Source organism: Anoplopoma fimbria, chromosome 4 (assembly GCF_027596085.1).
Source record: "Anoplopoma fimbria isolate UVic2021 breed Golden Eagle Sablefish chromosome 4, Afim_UVic_2022, whole genome shotgun sequence".
Taxonomy (NCBI): domain Eukaryota; kingdom Metazoa; phylum Chordata; class Actinopteri; order Perciformes; family Anoplopomatidae; genus Anoplopoma; species Anoplopoma fimbria.
In genome coordinates this window covers 9,233,065-9,251,098 of record NC_072452.1, presented here as the reverse complement: position 1 = coordinate 9,251,098, position 18,034 = coordinate 9,233,065, and the positions used below count along the sequence as shown (strand labels likewise).

General features: G+C 40.3%; 2 protein-coding genes across 4 annotated transcripts; one reads left to right on the top strand and one right to left on the bottom strand.

The window, feature by feature from the left end:
- Positions 1 to 152: 152 nt before the first annotated feature.
- gpx3 (glutathione peroxidase 3) lies at positions 153 to 3,664 on the bottom strand. The gene is made up of 5 exons (XM_054597440.1): positions 3,521 to 3,664; positions 1,984 to 2,131; positions 1,731 to 1,848; positions 1,128 to 1,227; positions 153 to 672 (listed from the first exon to the last, which is right to left on the bottom strand). Exons 1-5 carry the CDS (start codon positions 3,614 to 3,616, stop codon positions 448 to 450), a joined length of 687 nt encoding a protein of 228 aa, XP_054453415.1. The 5' UTR covers positions 3,617 to 3,664; the 3' UTR covers positions 153 to 447.
- Positions 3,665 to 4,623: 959 nt separating this feature from the next.
- Positions 4,624 to 16,081, top strand: dctn4 (dynactin 4). Of its 3 annotated transcripts, none has more exons than XM_054597397.1 (13): positions 4,624 to 4,642; positions 6,779 to 6,849; positions 6,996 to 7,174; positions 7,292 to 7,335; positions 7,850 to 7,957; positions 9,311 to 9,384; positions 10,126 to 10,238; positions 10,334 to 10,443; positions 10,569 to 10,642; positions 10,925 to 10,979; positions 11,345 to 11,452; positions 14,120 to 14,217; positions 14,399 to 16,081. In XM_054597397.1, the coding sequence occupies exons 2-13, from the start codon at positions 6,815 to 6,817 to the stop codon at positions 14,616 to 14,618; spliced, it is 1,218 nt and encodes a 405-aa protein (XP_054453372.1). In that variant the 5' UTR covers positions 4,624 to 4,642; positions 6,779 to 6,814; the 3' UTR covers positions 14,619 to 16,081. The 3 variants fall into 3 exon arrangements, with proteins under 3 accessions (XP_054453372.1, XP_054453371.1, XP_054453373.1); XM_054597396.1 differs by lacking the exon at positions 4,624 to 4,642 and adding an exon at positions 6,019 to 6,250; XM_054597398.1 differs by lacking the exon at positions 4,624 to 4,642 and adding an exon at positions 6,439 to 6,658.
- The last annotated feature ends 1,953 nt before the right edge of the window (positions 16,082 to 18,034 follow it).

Sequence of the window (18,034 nt, the reverse complement as noted above, 5' to 3'; positions counted from 1 at the left end):
TCTTACCTTGTTTATTCATGTCCATTTTCTTCCATTTTTATTGCACCATAGAAAGGTCTGGTCCACAAACTCACTAAATCATGTCCACTTTTCCATGACATGAAACCTTCATAATATTGGTTGTTTATTGTAAAAAAAAAAAAAAAACAAAAAGAAGTCTTCACATTAGTGTGTTATTCTCCATGATTTATTATAAGTAATTAACATTTAGGATGCAATGGCTAACAGGTCCTGGGATGAGAAGATGACATGAAGCTGTGGGATTACAGGGCAGCTCGAATGCACTGAAGAGCTGGCCCGAACCCCAGACTCGGAAGAGGCACCACAGAGTTACTGTTTTCAAGCCTCCTCTTCATTCAACATGCCATCTTCATGTGTCAGGATCTGTCAACATTGCTCTAAGTACATACACAGGTACTTCATTAGATGGAGATACAGTGTGATCAATCAGTTCTCGCTGAAGATCTGCTGTGTGTACAGCTGGAGCAGGTATTTGCGAATGTCGGCATGGATCTCGGAAACAATGACACTCGGGTGCCACCTCATCACCGGCTTCCCGTCTGGACCCACCAGAAACTTCTCAAAATTCCACTTGATGTCGCTGAGTTTCATGGGACCCCAGAACATTCTGGCAGGGTCACCGAGGAGGTCTCCGACTGGAGGGCAGGAGTTCTGCGGTGCAGAAAGCACAGTTGTTATGAGAGAGCAACAAAGTGACCTACCTCCACCCTACAGAGCTGTAGTTTACAAGAAGAATGCAATTCCTTTATTGGCAAAGTACAATGAAATTAAGTAGCAATTCTGCATTCACACATATCAAACAGTAATAAAAGATACAAAGAGAAAATATGTACTTTTCAAAACGGTAAGACAGTTGAGTTATTGAATACATAAACTCCTCGCACTTCATCGATTATAGGAAACCTAGTGAGGATGTTTTCCAGTGGATCATAAATGAAAATCAAAGACCTTTTAATATCCGTTTACAGCTAATGAGTGATATGAAGTTTGTGCACAGCTGGAGTACAGCATTAGTGAAACATGTTGGGATATAGACTCAACAGGCAACCTGTATTGATTAACAGTATAAATGTAAGCTTTCAAATCACACACAGACCACAACGTACCTTAAGGAAAGTGAAAACCTCTTGCTCGTTTTTTCCATTTACATCACCTTTCTCAAACAGCAGGAAGTTTGGAACATATCCATTGCCTGGTCTGACATGCCTGGAATCCAAAAAGAGGGCAGCTTATCAGTGGACGTGCCTCTGAGCACTCTGTGGCTTGGCAGCTGCCCTAGATCCACTACGAGCTGAGGAAAAAAACAAGTCTATTGCGAAGGCTTTGCTATGGATATAAGAAGCCTGGTGGAACCTGAGACATCAATTCTATGCGTGTTAGTGAGGCCTCTAACAGAAACTGATCTTATTGCCAAAGGATGTCCTTCATTAAATTAAGCTTTGTTGATTGACATAGGATTTAAGAATATTGCAAATTCCTCTCTACATCCAGCTCTGAAGGCTCTTATGTTACAGAGCATTACAATGTATACCGTCTTGTGAGAAGCTTGGGACTCAAATTTTAGGGGATTCTCATGTTTCCAGATCTTCTATAAGCTCAAGAAGCTTAATACCACATTGAAATTAAACCTTGTGGTTAAATTGGTTGGGGTTATAGTGTTTTCAGGCTACCCTGATTTTGATTTGCATTTAACAAGAAACATTTCTCACTTTAAACCTGGAAGAATTTCTTTGTTTTGCCCTGGTTCCTGTTTCCCAAATTGGTTGCTGGGAAAGCCCAAAATGGTTAGTCCGAGAGGTTTCATCTGCTCGTGTAGTGCATTCAGTTCTAATGAAGGAAATGAAAAAAAAAAAAAATGAAAAAAAAGCAAAATGTATTCAGATGACGAAGCTTGATTTTTATTTCATTTATTTTTTTAATACTGCAACACAAAATAATGCGACCTGTCGAGCAGTTTCTTACCCACGTACTGGAAGGTCAACCCTCAGTATGTGGCCACGTTGATGAAGAGGACACTCTTGCCCTTGTAGTCGCTGAGGTTTACGGTGTGACTCCCGTTCAGAGTCTTTGCATGGTAGTCGTAAATAGTGTAATCCGTTGGTTCACACCGCTGGGGAGTGGAAACAAAAGGTCAAAGCACGGTATGGTTGTTTTAACTGGCCAACACAATCACCAGCATTTATTTGGCGTAGAATTGTTTGCTTATAAAAGATGCTTCTGGTTGGATACAATATATTTAAATGAAACAAAGCATATGCCAATATGGATGTTGTATGTCCTTTAATTGTTTTTAGACTTCTATTTTCTACAACACTCATTTTCTAGCCAATGTTAGGCCTTGACATGGATTTGAACTTTCTCACTTGTTGTTTGTTTGATTATCAGTGGTGTGTTTTGTAACATTTCAGTCACCCACTACTTTTAATGATTAGTTTCATGAGTCATAATCTTGGCACTTACAAAATAAACAAGAAAAAATACATTTATAATGACAACATGGTAGTTACAGCCCTGCATTAGTCCCAAAATATATTTATATATTAACAAATCATATTTTAATGCACTTTTAAGTCCACTGTCTCTGCCTGACCCAGCTGTTTCCAGTGCAAATATCAGTGGGGGTTGTTAGATAACAGTTCCCAACGCCTTAACCAAATATACACCATAGTAACAGTTGCAACACTTTCACCGTTCTCCCTACTCATAGATGATGTTGTTTTTATGTCAGCCAGACTCCTGACATCTGCCCAACTCAAACCCAAACCCAGTGTCAACAGAAACACAGGCACTTGGTTAATGTGTAATAAATAAACACTCACAGATCTCAGTTTATTATTTACCCATGGAGGAATAATGCCCTCTATAATCCTGTAATTAAACAACCATCATTTTATACAGTTCAGAGTGCCTCCATCCGTGTGACGGAGGTTGCCGGCCCCTGTGTATGTGTGTGTGTGTGTGTGTGTGTGTGTGTGTGTGTGTGTGTGTGTGTGTGTGTGTGTGTATATATATATATATATATATATATATATATATATATATATATATGTATATATATGTGTGTGTGTGTGTGGAAAACAGAAGCTACAGCACTGTCTGTGACATCATGTTGATTTCCATCATGTTTGCTTTAGACGTAATTTGCATATGCAAATGAGCATGAGAGGCCTACATTTGTCATTATTTCAAACTTTTGATGTAACTCATACACTTAAAACAACATTACATTACATTACATTACTCCACACCACCTGTTTTCAACATTGATGCCTACCTGCTGAAGCTTATTTAAGGATAACACAGCGCAGGTGTGTCAGCAGTGCCTAATTAGACATGACTGTGACGTCTGATCTGGTATTAGTCTTTATCTATCTATGTGTGTGTGTGTGTGTGTGTGTGTGTGTGTGTGTGTGTGTGTGTGTGTGTGTGTGTGTGTGTGTGTGTGTGTGTGTGTGTGTGTGTGTGTGTGTGTGTGTGTGGATATCAACAGGTGGCCTACCTGTGTGAATGGGGTTACTGCGGAGCAGCAGGGTCGCAGCAGGCCGAGCAGCAGCAGAGGTAAGAGGGGCCGCATCGTGCCGACCTTCCCCGACATGGTGACGACTCACTGTGAGCGGCCGCGCTTCTCCCTCGGGATGTCTCTGCCTCCTCTGGCTCGGGGGCGGAGGGGCGAGATGACGCCCTCTGCGGACGTAATGACGTAATACACGGTGGTAAGCCTTTGGATGAATGAATGCATCTCCAGTTATGAATAAGATAAGATAAGATAATCCTTTATTAGGGGGGACAATTACAGGATTACAGCAGCATAGAGGATAGTGCAAACAAGAGACATAGTAAAAAAAACTAGATCAAAATAAGTATTATAAATAAGCAAATGAGCAATAAAGAAAATAGAGAGAAAAAGAATAGATGGACATTTAGACAGTGCTGTTATACATATTTTCTTCTGGTATCATAGCATTCACATGATGAGGAGCCAGCTCTTTAAAACGCACTTCCCCTAATCAAGACAAGCTGGCAAACCCAGTGGACTAGGAGTGCGTGTGTCCCTGAGGATGCCTGGTGCTTAACCTGCTGTGAACATTCATAAACAGCATTCATTGAGACGAGAGAGAAAAACATAAGCCTGAGTAATAAATTAATAAAGGAGACTAACGAAGCTGAACTTTACTGAATAAAATGAAAACAAGATACGCATCACGTTCCTGAAAAGAGGAGAAACACGGTTGGTTTAGTTTTTATTCATGGATCATTTCTCCTCTCTGGGATCAGCTGTTGCCATGGTGAGCTGGTACTTGGCCATATGCCCTGTGAGTGGCTCACAGGCCTAATTCCAGTCCTGCTAGAGCACCTCGTAGACCATATTTTACACAGCGTTCAGTTAAGATCTGTATTGTCCCAGAAGGCCACATTCATTATTTTTGCAGCAACACAACACAAGTATAATTCCATATTAATTTTGTGTATTAGTTCAGTCTCTTTGAGGGATTTGTTTTTAATTAATTCACAGATGTTATGATCCCAGGTTGAGTGACGACGCTGGAGCTGCTAATGGAGCAAACTCCTATAGGACACAATCACAGCAGTGACGATGATTTCTCAAAGAAGCACAGGAACTGTAAGACCTATCCAAATGCATTTATCTTTTAAATGAATAAAATATATGTTTATTAAATATAGAATATAAAAGATGTTGCAGGTTGTTCATGCAAAGCTAGTCTGGTATGAGATGGATGGATTTTAGACATCTGGCCCCCGGGGCACAGACACATAAAAGACTGCATCACATTTTGCTTGTTCTTGGTGTCATTAAGAGACATATTTGAAGCAGTTGAACGCTGTAAGAAGAAATTTACAGGATTACAGCAGCATAGGTTATAGTGCAAACAGGAGACATAGTAAAAGAAAAACAAGATAAAAAATAAAAAAAGTATTATAAATAAGCAATAAAAACAGTAAAGAATCCAGTACCAGTCAAAAGTTTGGACACACCTTCTCATTCAATGGTTTTTCTTTATTTATTTTTTTCTACGTTGTAGATTAATATTGAAGACATCCAAACTATGAAGGAACACATGTGGAATTATGTGGTAAACAAACAAATGCTCAACAAACCAAGAATATGTTTCATATTTTAGATTCTTCAAAGTAGTTGAATGAGAAGGTGTGTCCAAACGTTTGACTGGTACTGTAGTCTCAAGAAATGTTTAACCTTAGAAATGCTCATTTAATCCTCACTTCTCATGGTCTCTATTGTTTGAGGAAACTGGTGTTTGATACATAGCTCATTTAAGGTAATCCAAACAAGGAAACACATAAAATACCATGATGTCACCTTGTTAATGTTTTCATGGTTAGACATTTTAATTACTTTCTGTTTCTTTGTCACTGTCAGTTTGGACACACCTTCTCATTCAACTACTCTGAAGAATCTAAAATATAAAACATATTCTGGTTTGTTGAGCATTTGTTTGTTTACCACATAATTCCATGTGTTCCTTCATAGTTTGGATGTCTTCAATATTAATCTACAATGTAGAAAAACCATTGAATGAGAAGGTGTGTCCAAACTTTTGACTGCTACTGTATTACAATGTTAAATGTTAAGGCAGAGTTGTGTCGTTCTTTTGCACACTTTGAATAACCTAGTTAGTTAACACAAGATGTCACTTTATCATACAATTATGTGATATCTAGAGGATACTGGGAAACATCCATCTATCTATAACATGTACAGTACCAAGTCAAAAGTTTGGACACACCTTCTCATTCAACTACTTTGAAGAATCTAAAATATAAAACATATTCTGGTTTGTTGAGCATTTGTTTGTTTACCACATAATTCCATATGTGTTCCTTCATAGTTTGGATGTCTTCAATATTAATCTACAATGTAGAAAAAAATAAAAATAAAGAAAAACCATTGAATGAGAAGGTGTGTCCAAACTTATGACTGCTACTGCATGTGTCGGTTTAGCCCTGGCAGTTCCCCTGTTGACCACACGGGGTCGCCATTGAGCACACCGTGTTTCCTCTCCGACCCGCTGGAGAGCAGTCGGAGAACCCGTCGTCTCGGCTGAGCTGCTCAGAGATGGCGTCCCTTCTGCAGCCAGATAGAGTCGTCTATCTGGTGCGTGGAGAGAAAAGGATCAGAGCCCCTTTATCTCAACTTTATTTCTGCCGCTACTGCAGCGAGCTACGGTCTCTGGAGTGTGTGTCCCACGAGGTACGTGGACGTTTTTCCCTGACTGTCCTGAAGCTAGCTGTTGTTAGCCGCTTTGCTAGCAGCTCTGACAGGGAGGCGGGTGTTCGTCCAACCAGCTCGCGCGCTGTATGGCTAAGCCGCCTGTCAATCAAACCAATGCCCTCTTCTCATTGGCTACCAGCGGGGGGGTTCACTTCCGCTGGATTTAGCACAAATGGGCGAGCAAGCTAGCCGGCTAGCTCTTAGTATTATTTGAGGTTAACGTTTAGGTGTTTGTCTAGCTCGTGTATATAAACAATATGTCCAACAAGTGAGACATTATTTGTGACTACATTATTTCACCCAGCTGACGTCATCACCATCATAATCCACCCTGTTAACGTGGCTCACAGCTATGGACACCACACCCAGACTAGCTTCATATAAAGAGTCAGGGGTTCCTTTGTAAACACGTGATTGCTTATTGCTGCAGCTGAGACAGTAAAACAAAATCAAAGACTCAGTTTAAGGTGTTTGACTGACTCCTCCCTCCCTGTTTTTGGTCACCAGGTGGACTCTCACTATTGTCCAAGCTGTCTGGAGAACATGCCATCTGCAGAGGCCAAGCTTAAAAAGAACAGGTGAGACTATATATATATATATATATATATATATATATATATATATATATATACACACACACATAAACTCTATAGCACTCTTGCTATAGTCCTAGCAGTCCTTTCATTCATTCATTCCTGATTGTCTGTGCTCTTCTGTGTTGCAGGTGTGCAAATTGTTTCGACTGCCCATGTTGCATGCACACGCTGTCTACTCGGGCCACCAACATCCCGGCTCCTCTGCCTGACGATCCGACCAAGACGGCCATGAAGAAGGCCTACTACCTGGCCTGTGGCTTCTGTCGCTGGACCTCCAGGGACGTGGGAATGGCTGACAAATCAGTTGGTGGGTGCGGATATAATGTAGATATTAAGTCTACAGTTGCTCATTAATTCAGCACATGTACATAGCTGTGTATTTCTTTGTATTTCTTTCTTATTTGTTGAATTTTGTTTACTGCAGCCAGCGGTGGTTGGCAGGAGCCAGAGAACCCTCATACGCAGCGGGTAAGTTTCCCCCTGTGGTTATTTATTCCCACAAGTTGCTCACATGCTCCCTGACCATGAATTACTTCTTTTGAATAGAAGTGACACCGTCACATAGCTGGCCAGAGGCAGAAGGTTGCTTAGTTGCCGAGTCCAGAAATGTGCCGCAAACAAATCATCAATTCCCCTTTTTGTGCAGTTTTTATTATTAAACCTTTATGTACAAACATATTTTTAGTGTTTGTAATTGTAGATGATCATTATTCAGCACTTTTCCACATTTCATAAGTTAATTGAAAGTGTGTCAGACGGTTGTTTTGAAGGGTGCCTGTAATGCCATATTGTGTTACATAAAAGAACATCAAATTCTTTGATTTTAAACTCAAACTGGTGAGTATCCAAACAATATGTAGTGTCGGGACACTGTAAGTTGTTTGGTTAAAGTTTACAGAGGCTCAATTCTTGATCACTCTTGCTTTATAAGAAATACATGAAGCATTGATGACCAGTCTCTGAATGTTTTTTTTCTCTACAGATCAACAAGTTGATTGAGTATTACCAGCAGCTGGCCCACAGAGAGAAGCAGGACAGAGATAGGAAGAAGCTGGCCAGGAGACGACAGTGCATGCCTCTGGCATTCTCGGTACTTTCCTTCCTCTGAGCACAATTCAGCCTTTCAAACAATTCCATACCTTCTTCTGTTCCTTTCAAATGTCAAATAGCTGCCGTCTCACTGTAATCTGTGACACAATTTGCAGGTTCTGTTGGAGCAGAATTGAGATCAATGATTATATGCATTTAAGAGATCTATTTGATACGGAGATTCTAAATCTCAATAACGTTACCAATGACACATTTAGAGTATGTGCCCTTGGGGAAACTATATGATGAGCAAATATTTTAAACAAAGCAGAAGGGAAAAATAAGCTGCTCAGCTGCTCTAGTGTTTCGTTGGAGTGCAACTTTACACCATGTCTATACTTGGGCGGATAAGTAGGAAAAAACTATGCATTTGTGGAAACAATTTTATTTATTTTTTTCAAATGGTTTTCGATCCACATTGAAATAATAATAAAAAAAAACCTGCTTAGTCCTTCTGAAATGACAAAACGGAGCAGAAGATGTACATTTTTCAAATCTATTAGCTCCGGTGTAGACATGGTTTTCATGCTTCGTGAGCTTGTTTGCACATGGTTTTACACCTTCTGCATTCTGCTTTACAATGTTAACATCCAATAATGCAAACCAGTCTTTCCTATTGTGTATTGGAAACATTTCCAGACACTTAAGCTGCTATGTCCTGCAGTTGTTTTCCATCTCTGATTACTTTCTGTTGTTGTTGCATGTCACCAGATGCCACTGATGTTTGCTGAATTGCTTTTGTTTCACCTGGTTCTTTATTCTCTCCTTTTTCTTTGCTTATGCACTCTGATATTTTGGTTTTTGCCCCCCAGCAACACACTATTCATGTGGTGGTGAGTGGTATTTTTCACAACTTGGATAATCTCATCTTTACAGTAGCACTGTCTTCTCCTCATCTCTCGTCCTGTTTAATCTGTTATTGAGTAACCTCACAGATCACATGAATGTCTCTGAGATCCAACCAATGGGAGCCTTTGTGTCTGTAAGAGGGAGCGAAGAAATGGAAGACTTTGTTAAACTCTGTGTAACCACACCAAAATATTTTCATACTAATTGAATTGTGAACCCTCAGTCCGTCCGAGCTGATTCTCTCCCACTATCGCGGGCAGAAAGGCTCCTGTTATTGTCTCTTTCCACAAGACCAATGGAATTGTTTTTGGCTTATTTATTGTTTTTTAAATGACAAATACAATTTCTTTCCATTTTAGTTTTTTAAGTTGTCATAAACTCTGCTTATGGATCAAAATGTTGTTAAAAGTAGTCATGTAGAAAATGATTGTAGATTAAGTAATTTCATGAATTTTCTTTAGCTCTTCTTCTCACTTGGAATAATGTCTAATCTTGGTTCCCTCAGGAAAAATATGGCCTTGGAACCAGACTGCAGAGGCAGAGGTCTGGAGCTCCCATATCGAGCCTGTCTGGCCTCTCGTGAGTGTTCTTTCTATCACATACAGGGAATTACTGCTGCTTTTGACTCCACACAGGAAACATTTTTTTTCTAGTAGATCTACATGCATATTATTGGTGACTTGGATAAATTGACTTCTTACCATCCAGCAGCGATCGTTTCATTAATTTCAGTGTGCCATCAATTTGTAGAGCCTTGAAACTTGGCTTGAGATACATGGGAATCCATCACAGTGAACAGCTCATCACCCTTATTTATTTCTCAAAGCTCCATCATCACCTTGTAGTAATACAGTTGTGAGCGATCACCATTTTTATATTAAACCACCAGGATGGATTCAAAGACCCTGCTTTAAGTCTGAAAATTAATAGGCTGACAAAAGTCACTGTACTGACAAAGTGTGCTGTCAGATCTAAGAGACGCATGTAAAACAGGCCAGGAAGCCATGAAAATAATTATACAGATTTGGTCTCTTGTCTCAAAAGGGTTGTCGTTCAGTAGCCAGGTCTTAAATATCAGCTGACAAAGCTTATTTCCTCAACTGCATAACCATGCAACTTTATCCTTGACGAAATATTAAATATAGCTGCTGGACGGTATAGGTATATATATAAATAAATGTGTTGTTAAGTATATGTAGTCTGAGTGACATAAACATTAGAAAATCCCCCTATGCTTTGCTGCTTTCAGTTTACATTTAACGGCATCGTCATAAGAGATGCATCAGATTGTTGATGGCAGTATTTGTGTAACTTCACCAGCCTAAAAGAGGGTGAGGACCAGAAGGAGATCTCCATCGAGCCGGCCCAGGCCCTTGATGAGGTGGAACCCCTGCCTGAAGATTGTTATACCAGGCCCATCAGCCTACCGGAGGGTAAGAGTTTGTTTGGAGCTCACTAAACAATACAAATTATCTTTGTCTCTCTGATTGAGGTAGAGTTGAAACTAAGCTTTCTTGTGTCCTCGCAGTGACCACGCTGCGCCAGCGGCTTCTGCAGCCTGACTTCCAGCCTGCAGGGGCGTCTCAGCTCCACCCGAGACACAAACACCTCCTGATGAAGCGCTCACTGCGCTGCAGGGTCAGTACCACTTCACGGTTTTATTCTCCTGTATATATTTTAAAAGGCTGATCACATTTCTTCTTTATTATTATTATTATTATTATTATTATTATTATTTATTCTTTCTTTATTTCCTCCTCCAGAAATGTGAGCACAACTTGAGCAAGCCAGAGTTTAATCCTACTTCAATCAAGTTTAAAATACAGCTGGTGGCTGTGTGAGTATTGGTCAACAGATTACTTCAAACATGTGTCTTCATGATGATGCTGAACAACAGACTCATGTTCGGGAAATGATCCATGCAAAAGTTGCTTTTACCTTAAAACATTTAAAGGAAAATAACCCCATAATATCCACGATCTTAATGGTTTACTCTTTTTGGGCAATTTATACCATCCAAATAGCACATTGTTCTCAGGCGTTCATCAGGAGTTCATGGTTTGCTTGTGTTTTAACTGGTAGTGAATGTGTTAAACATAGTCGGTTCTTCTTCCCACAGGAGTTACATCCCTGAAGTGAGAATTATGTCCATTCCAAATCTCCGGAACATGAAGGTCAGTGTTTGCATTGGATCGGACATGTTGAGTGTATTATCTTTTACATATATTATCTATTCTGTTCATAATCGTAACGTCAAGAAGTTGGGTCTGTAACATGCTGTGCCCTGCCCTCAAACACAGCTAACTCACCAGTAACTTACCTTTTTGAGTGTTTTTAAGATGAGGTTTTGACACTAGGGAGACATTGCATCTCTTATCAGGACAAAACTTAGTTCTATTATGTTTATTGAGTTAAAAGGTTTATTTTATGGTGCTATTTTAGAGATCAAAACAAGACCAAACCTTTTGAATGAACTCAATCAGGTTTCAAAGGTACGTTGGGTTAAACTTCAGTGCTTTTCTCCATCCTGTCTATTTAGGAGAGCCAAGTGCTGCTGACTCTGACCAACCCAGTGGAGAACATCACCCACGTCACATTGGCTGCTTGTGAGGACGAAGATCCCGATGACATCAACAGCACAGCTAAGGTATTTAAGAGCCCTTTCTCCTTTATTTGTTGAAATAAAAGTATCAGACAGTTAAAAAAGGGGGAATCCGTGTCAAATACTCATTACTGTCCAACAACTTCCAAACATTGACACTATGATTTGAACAGTAATGGTGTAAATACTTAGTGCATCTAAAGAATATCTCTCATGACAAACCTGTAGAGAATTATTCACCCAACTCTGCAGCCCAGATATTTTTTAGACTGAGCTGAAAGCCCAGTGAACATTGAAAATAAATTAGTCAGGTGGTCAGAAACATTTCAGTGGGCTGATCATTTTCTTCCATGTTGTCTGCTGGACACACAGTTGTTTACTTAAACCACTTAATGAGGCAATAAACTGTAAGGACTGTGTTTATCAGCGTGTTGCAGAGTAATTCTGCCCCACATGCTGGCCAAACATCAACGAATGGAGCTTTAACTGCTGAGAAGAGCATTATGGCTCAAATACAGAGTATATGAAATGTGCATATTCCCAGATTGTGGCAGTTGTTGCCACCTGCCTACTATTAAATATGGCATATTATATCAGGCAGTGTTTCTGTGCGCAGGGCGGTCTGTTCATTCACAGCGCCTTTTCCTTATGTGGTAGGTAGCCTTATCATCTTCTCATATGCAGAGCAGTTGGTTCCCATTTTTATCTCCATCTGTCATCTGTCACAAGCACGGCTAAGAGTGCCGTGTTCCCGGGGTAAATGGTCTGCCGAGCTGCCAGTTGCCAGCAGCCGCTTCGAGGCTCTCGGTGACTACAGGCTGTTTGTCCTGGCCTCTTTAGCGATGAACGCATGGGCCAGACTGGGTAAGGAAGAGCTCCTGCCCAACACGGAGCGTCTTCATGACCAATTTCCTTTCACACTGTGGCTAAACAGAGTGTGCATTCCTGTCATCCTGCTTGATCTGACATTAAAACACCTGGAGGGCAGCGTGAGCCGCAGAGAGCCATGTTTGGTTGATTTCATGGACCAGCTCTTTATATATATCATTGCGTATCTTATGTGTTGTATTGTAGAAAGTGTACTTTTGCTGATGACTATACAGTCACAATATACTCATTTTACAGGTAAATATGAGCCATATATATATATATATATATGAGTCCTTTTTCCACCCTCACACATAGCACAAATATAAATTACATGTTTTCTGAGCTGTGCAATTGCATTTGCCTTCACGAAACAATATTTTGGTGTGGGAAGCATTTTAATTTGTAGTCCGAGAAATATCGATCAATAACTTTCGAGCAGGTAACTGCAGATAAACAGGCCTCCTCTTCTGACTTGACGTGGATATCCGTTGGCCACAGCAGAACCCCAGAAATGTGGCCGCTCGCCACCCGATGCTTATCTGTCCTCAGACCAACAGCCGATGGCTTCAGAGATTGGTGTAAATCACTTGTATTCAATTTGGATTTTGGAACACCTTCTTTTGAAGTCTTCAAGTAGTAGCAACAACTTAAAAATCTGCAACTGGTGCTTTTAAAAACCTTATCTGGAAACCTGCGGGAAAAGTGGTCATCCATAGAGCCCAAGCTGTTGTCAGAAGAAACGGACCAGAGCCAAAATGGTAAAGTGATTATTCTGGTCTTTATTATGAGCGTAACATAATTGTTAATTTCATATTTCATGCATCTGCTCGTTCCCTAATCATTTCTTAAAAGAGAAATATGCTAATTGTAAGGTTCATACTGAATGGGTTTCTACTTCATGTTAACATTCTTTAATATAAAAAAAAATACCGTCTCTCTGATTATACCACTTTTCACCCTCTGTCTGAAACGCTCGCCTCTTCACACCCCCTCCCCCTAAAGCCCGGTCTGCTCTGATTGGTCAGCGTCTTCACAGCGTCATTGCAGCCAGGGCCTCACTGTGAGCCAGTTACAGAGTTTAGCGTCGCTTCTACCGGTGACATCACAACCGTACTGAAGTCCTGACGGCTAGTTTAAAAGCACATTTTCTGAATACTGGTTGTGTGCATTTCTCCCTAGATTGAGGGTTTTGATACTGTCACATTAATTAAATAGCACCTAGAGCTTCTTTTTAATCCAAAAAAGACAACTCACTCTCTACAATATTGGACCTTTTAAGATTGTAGTAATAGGATAAATAAATCGATAAATGCGATGTGTTGTATAAAACTTAACTTAAAAATGTATAGAAATAATTAAAATTATTTTGCAAACCATTATTAGTCCAGTCATCTGTGATGACATGAGAATACTCGTCCTGGAATAATAAATTGTGGGGGGTTTTTCTCTGTCAGATATTCTTCATTTGAATTTGCCTCTTCATCTTCTTTGACAACGATTCTGAATCTATGAATATGCAATTACTATTAACTTCAAAAGTCACAAAATGATGCTTGAAGTCAGATTTCAGCGGAGCACAGAAAAATGAGTTTTAAAAACAGCCCTCTGGTGACAAACTGCACGTATATCATTCTGCACAGTGAAGGTCAAACTTCCAAGTGAAGCAACAAAAAGCAAAACATTATTGTCTTGAGTGGGATTGTTTTTCCCCAAAACACACAGATTTACATTGGCCTACCTAAAAACAGAGAAACTTTATAATGTTTAAAATCTCTGTTAACTCATCCAACAGTCTGAAAGTCACTGAATGTTGAACTGTAACTTTTTCTTTCTTTCTTTTAGGTTATGGTACCCAGCAAAGAACTGGTCTTGGCAGGAAAGGATGCTGCTGCTGAGTACGATGAACTGGCTGAACCCCAGGACTTCCAAGATGACCCAGAGTAAGTTAATAGACCCGTGCACAGGCGCACGCACACACACACACACACACACACACACACACACACACACACACACACACACACACACACACACACACACACACACACACACACACACACAGAAAGAAGGAAATGATAGTGTGAGGCAACTCTTGGCCTGATCCCTCTGTTCTTTCCACAGTGTTGTTGCCTTCAGGAAATCCAACAAGATTGGTTTCTTCATCAAAGTGATCCCCCAGAAAGAAGAGGATGCGGATGTCACTGTTTCCTTTAAGATTCGACACGACTTCCGCAACCTCGCAGCTCCCGTCAGGCCGAGCGAGGAGGGAGCCGAAACCACCGCTGAGGCCATTTGGCTCACGCACCATGTGGAGCTGAGGCTGGGACCGCTCGCTCCCTGAACCCGAATACTCTGTTTGCTATCAAACAGTCCTAGTGTTGAGTTCTTTGAGCTAATTTCTGTAAACTGTGCGATGAATTTAATTTAAACATGATTTCTGATTCTGCTTATTGATATGTAAGAACTATCTGTGATCTGCTCGGCATACAGCTGTTCTAGAGTTTTAGCTTAAGTTGCATCACCAGACATCGGGGAGCATACAGTGATCGCATAATAGCCCGCTTTATAAAACTACGTGAAACCATGACTGACTGCATTCTGATGAATGCATCAGGTTTGAATTTTTTTAATCTTTTTGTTTATCAAAACATGCCTTTATACTGTATTTCACTGCATCGTCATTCTCCTCAGCTTAACACTAACCCATCCGACAGTAAAAATAACTATTTGTGTGAAACAAATCCTTAAGTAAAACTTTATGTATACACACTGCCATTCAAACGTTTGGAGTCACCTCTGTGTTGATGTTTTTTCTCTTTACATTAATATTAATTTGTAATTCAGACATCAAATGTATTATTTACATTTTCTGGCCACTGAAGAAGAATTAAATGATTAAAACTTAGGTTTAGTCGTTGTTTCTACAGTGTAACATGCCAGGGGAGAAAAATACCGTGTTGAGAATACCCAATCAGTCCCAAAACTTTTAACAGCAGTGTACATAAAAGTAGTTATTAAAAATGTTAAGTTTTGTTTTAAAACCTCCACTTATGTGCTTGATTGTGATAAAGGTTTTGTCACTGGGCTGCATAGCTTATTAATATAAATGGCAAAGCAGGCGAAGTATTGTTTTTAGCTCATTCCGTCTGTCAGCTGTGGACTTTTTTTCTACAATATTGGTCTTTAATATATGTAGAAAATAGCAGTTTACGTTCAAAGATGGGTAAGTTTATGTATGTTAACATAACGTTGAGAGTATAAAACGGTATCGAATAAATGAGCAATGAGCAGAATCAGAAATCAACCTTAAGAACAATCCAAACAATTCCCCACTGTGCAGCACGGTCCTCTGCGCTTTCAGCTTTTGTATCCTCGTCAGCTTTCTTTTCTGCGGACAGTAATATTGTATTAACTTGCATGCTTCAACTATAGCAGATCTGCCACACGTTAGACAATGTCATCACAGTTACTGCTCCTCTGCTGTTTTCTTATCAGAAAGGTTCTTGGGTCTAAGGTGATACTTGCCCATCATTTTACTATTGTCTTAAGTCAAACAGTAACCTTCACTGGCACTATGGGGAGGAAGCTCTGTAGATTACATTACAGTACAAAGTGTTAAGTATTTAAATGTATGGAGACACTATCATTTTTTTCTGATTAAGAAATGTATCTTCCCGGTTTGTAGAACTCACTAACCTATCTGCCAGTGTATATCGTAAGCTGCTGTCAAGTGTGTTAGTAAAACAGAGCCTCACAACACGGTTAATCTTCTGTACAGGCTAATAAAATAATGTCATACTGTAACAGTACTCTTGACTATTGTTGTTGTTGGGGACTGACATGACTTTTAACAGGACCCTGAATCCCACAATTTCTGTCAAACTCTACCTGTGCCCTGTGGTGTTTTTGTTCTCACCACAGGATGGCGCTGCAGGCAAACAGTTTTTAGATACTTGTTTGGAAGAGAGCTTCGGTAATGCATTCTTCAGTATGATCTTGAATTGCCCTACAAGCTGAAACAGTATGCCTGATTATAGCAATGATCCAGACAGAAACATTTGAATAATGATCAAATCAAAGCTCGATATTGGCTTTTTCAGGATGTGAGTCGTGAGGATAAAATGTCTACCTGTCAACATTTGGAGTGGCTAATAATGGAATGTGTGTTCCAACAGATACCATTTTGTATTTAACACATATCAGTCCTGTTCAGTGATGCTTTGCACACATGGGACACTTTATTGCCTCTGGAAAGGCAGACCAGATACATGCTGCAGGCCTGTCTGCTGTGTAAACAGACCCACTCCGTCTGGGTAATAAAGCCATGATTTTCTTTTATCTCTGGCCGATATAAACAGCTCAGAAGAGTGGCCTGTGTAAGAGCTGTAAATCACCACAGAATATGAGGTAATAAAGCACACATGGGGCGAGTCCGTACCACTGAAGCAGCCCAGACTCCGACTTCAAGCACAGCTGATGATAGCAGCAGCAGCAGCAGCAGACAGACTTTGAGTGCACAGCAGTGGTGTGCTGTACCTGCACTTACTGGCTGGTTGCTTCCTGCTTCAGATATCATATTTTATTAAAAAGATGAATGCTTGCAATGCTAAACTTGTATATACAGTCATGGCCATGATTTAATTTAGATAAACATGGAAGACTGGCTTGCATACGGCCTTGAATCATCTGCCAAAACGCTGTCTGGAAGACAAATTCTGGATTCCTCTGGTCAGGATAATATTTTCCTGGATCAAGACTCCAATTATTTCATGCTCAGCAACAGCGTGATCTTATTTGTAAAACCTCGTACTGTAAACAGCACAGAAATCTGACCTGTGAGCGCGTTACGGGGATTAGAAATGAATATCATGGTTCCCCAGCAGTGTTGAGTAAGTAAGTGGGTTAGTAAAGGGCTTTCACGTCCTTCCTCTTCCTCTGTTTTCCCTCTTTTGAAGACTTACAGCTTTATTTATAAAGACGGGCCCGGCCAGCCTTGACCAGATGAAAAATTCCTCACTGAATTACAAGTTTGACTGCGCCCAGGACATTTCCACAATTACGTCATCGCCACAAACCGCCAGTAACTCAGCCACAGGAGAAGCATGACACAAACGAGCAAAAGAGGAGAAAAACTACACCTCAACAGAGGCAGTAAATTCCCTCCATCTCATAAAAAGATGGCGTCTGGAAGCCGGCACGACTATCATTTCTCTATGTATTACTACCCCTCTCACGCATCAACTGTATGGTGCTACAGTACATATGAGTATAAAGGTGTGCATTCTTCTTTAGATCTGACTGGTGCATAGCAAACTCCTGCACACAAATACATCTATTTGCAACGTTTTGGTATATTGGGATATTGCCAATATGATCCTTAAGGTAGTTACTTTTTTCTCCTGCTTGTGGACCAGAATAGTTTGGACATGTCCTGTCTCTAAGCATGAGTAGGAGAAGCACAAAAAGACCCAAGAGCTCTTTTTACCCCCTTTTTTTCAGGTTGAGAAGTAGGCCTGGAGGTGCTGTGAGTGATTAATCGCCTGCTTCATTTTATGCTCACCAGACCATCATCTGGTTAATTAGAGGTAATGGATGATGTCTACCCATATGAATAACTGTAGGCATGTGGGCTTCCAAATCTGGGAAAGCCAAACTTGAGAAACATTAGCTTCTTAGGAGGAAAAAAAACAAAACTCTCAATGGCGCTTCTTTTGTCATTTTCTCTCCATCTCCGTCCATTTCCTCTCGCTTTCATTC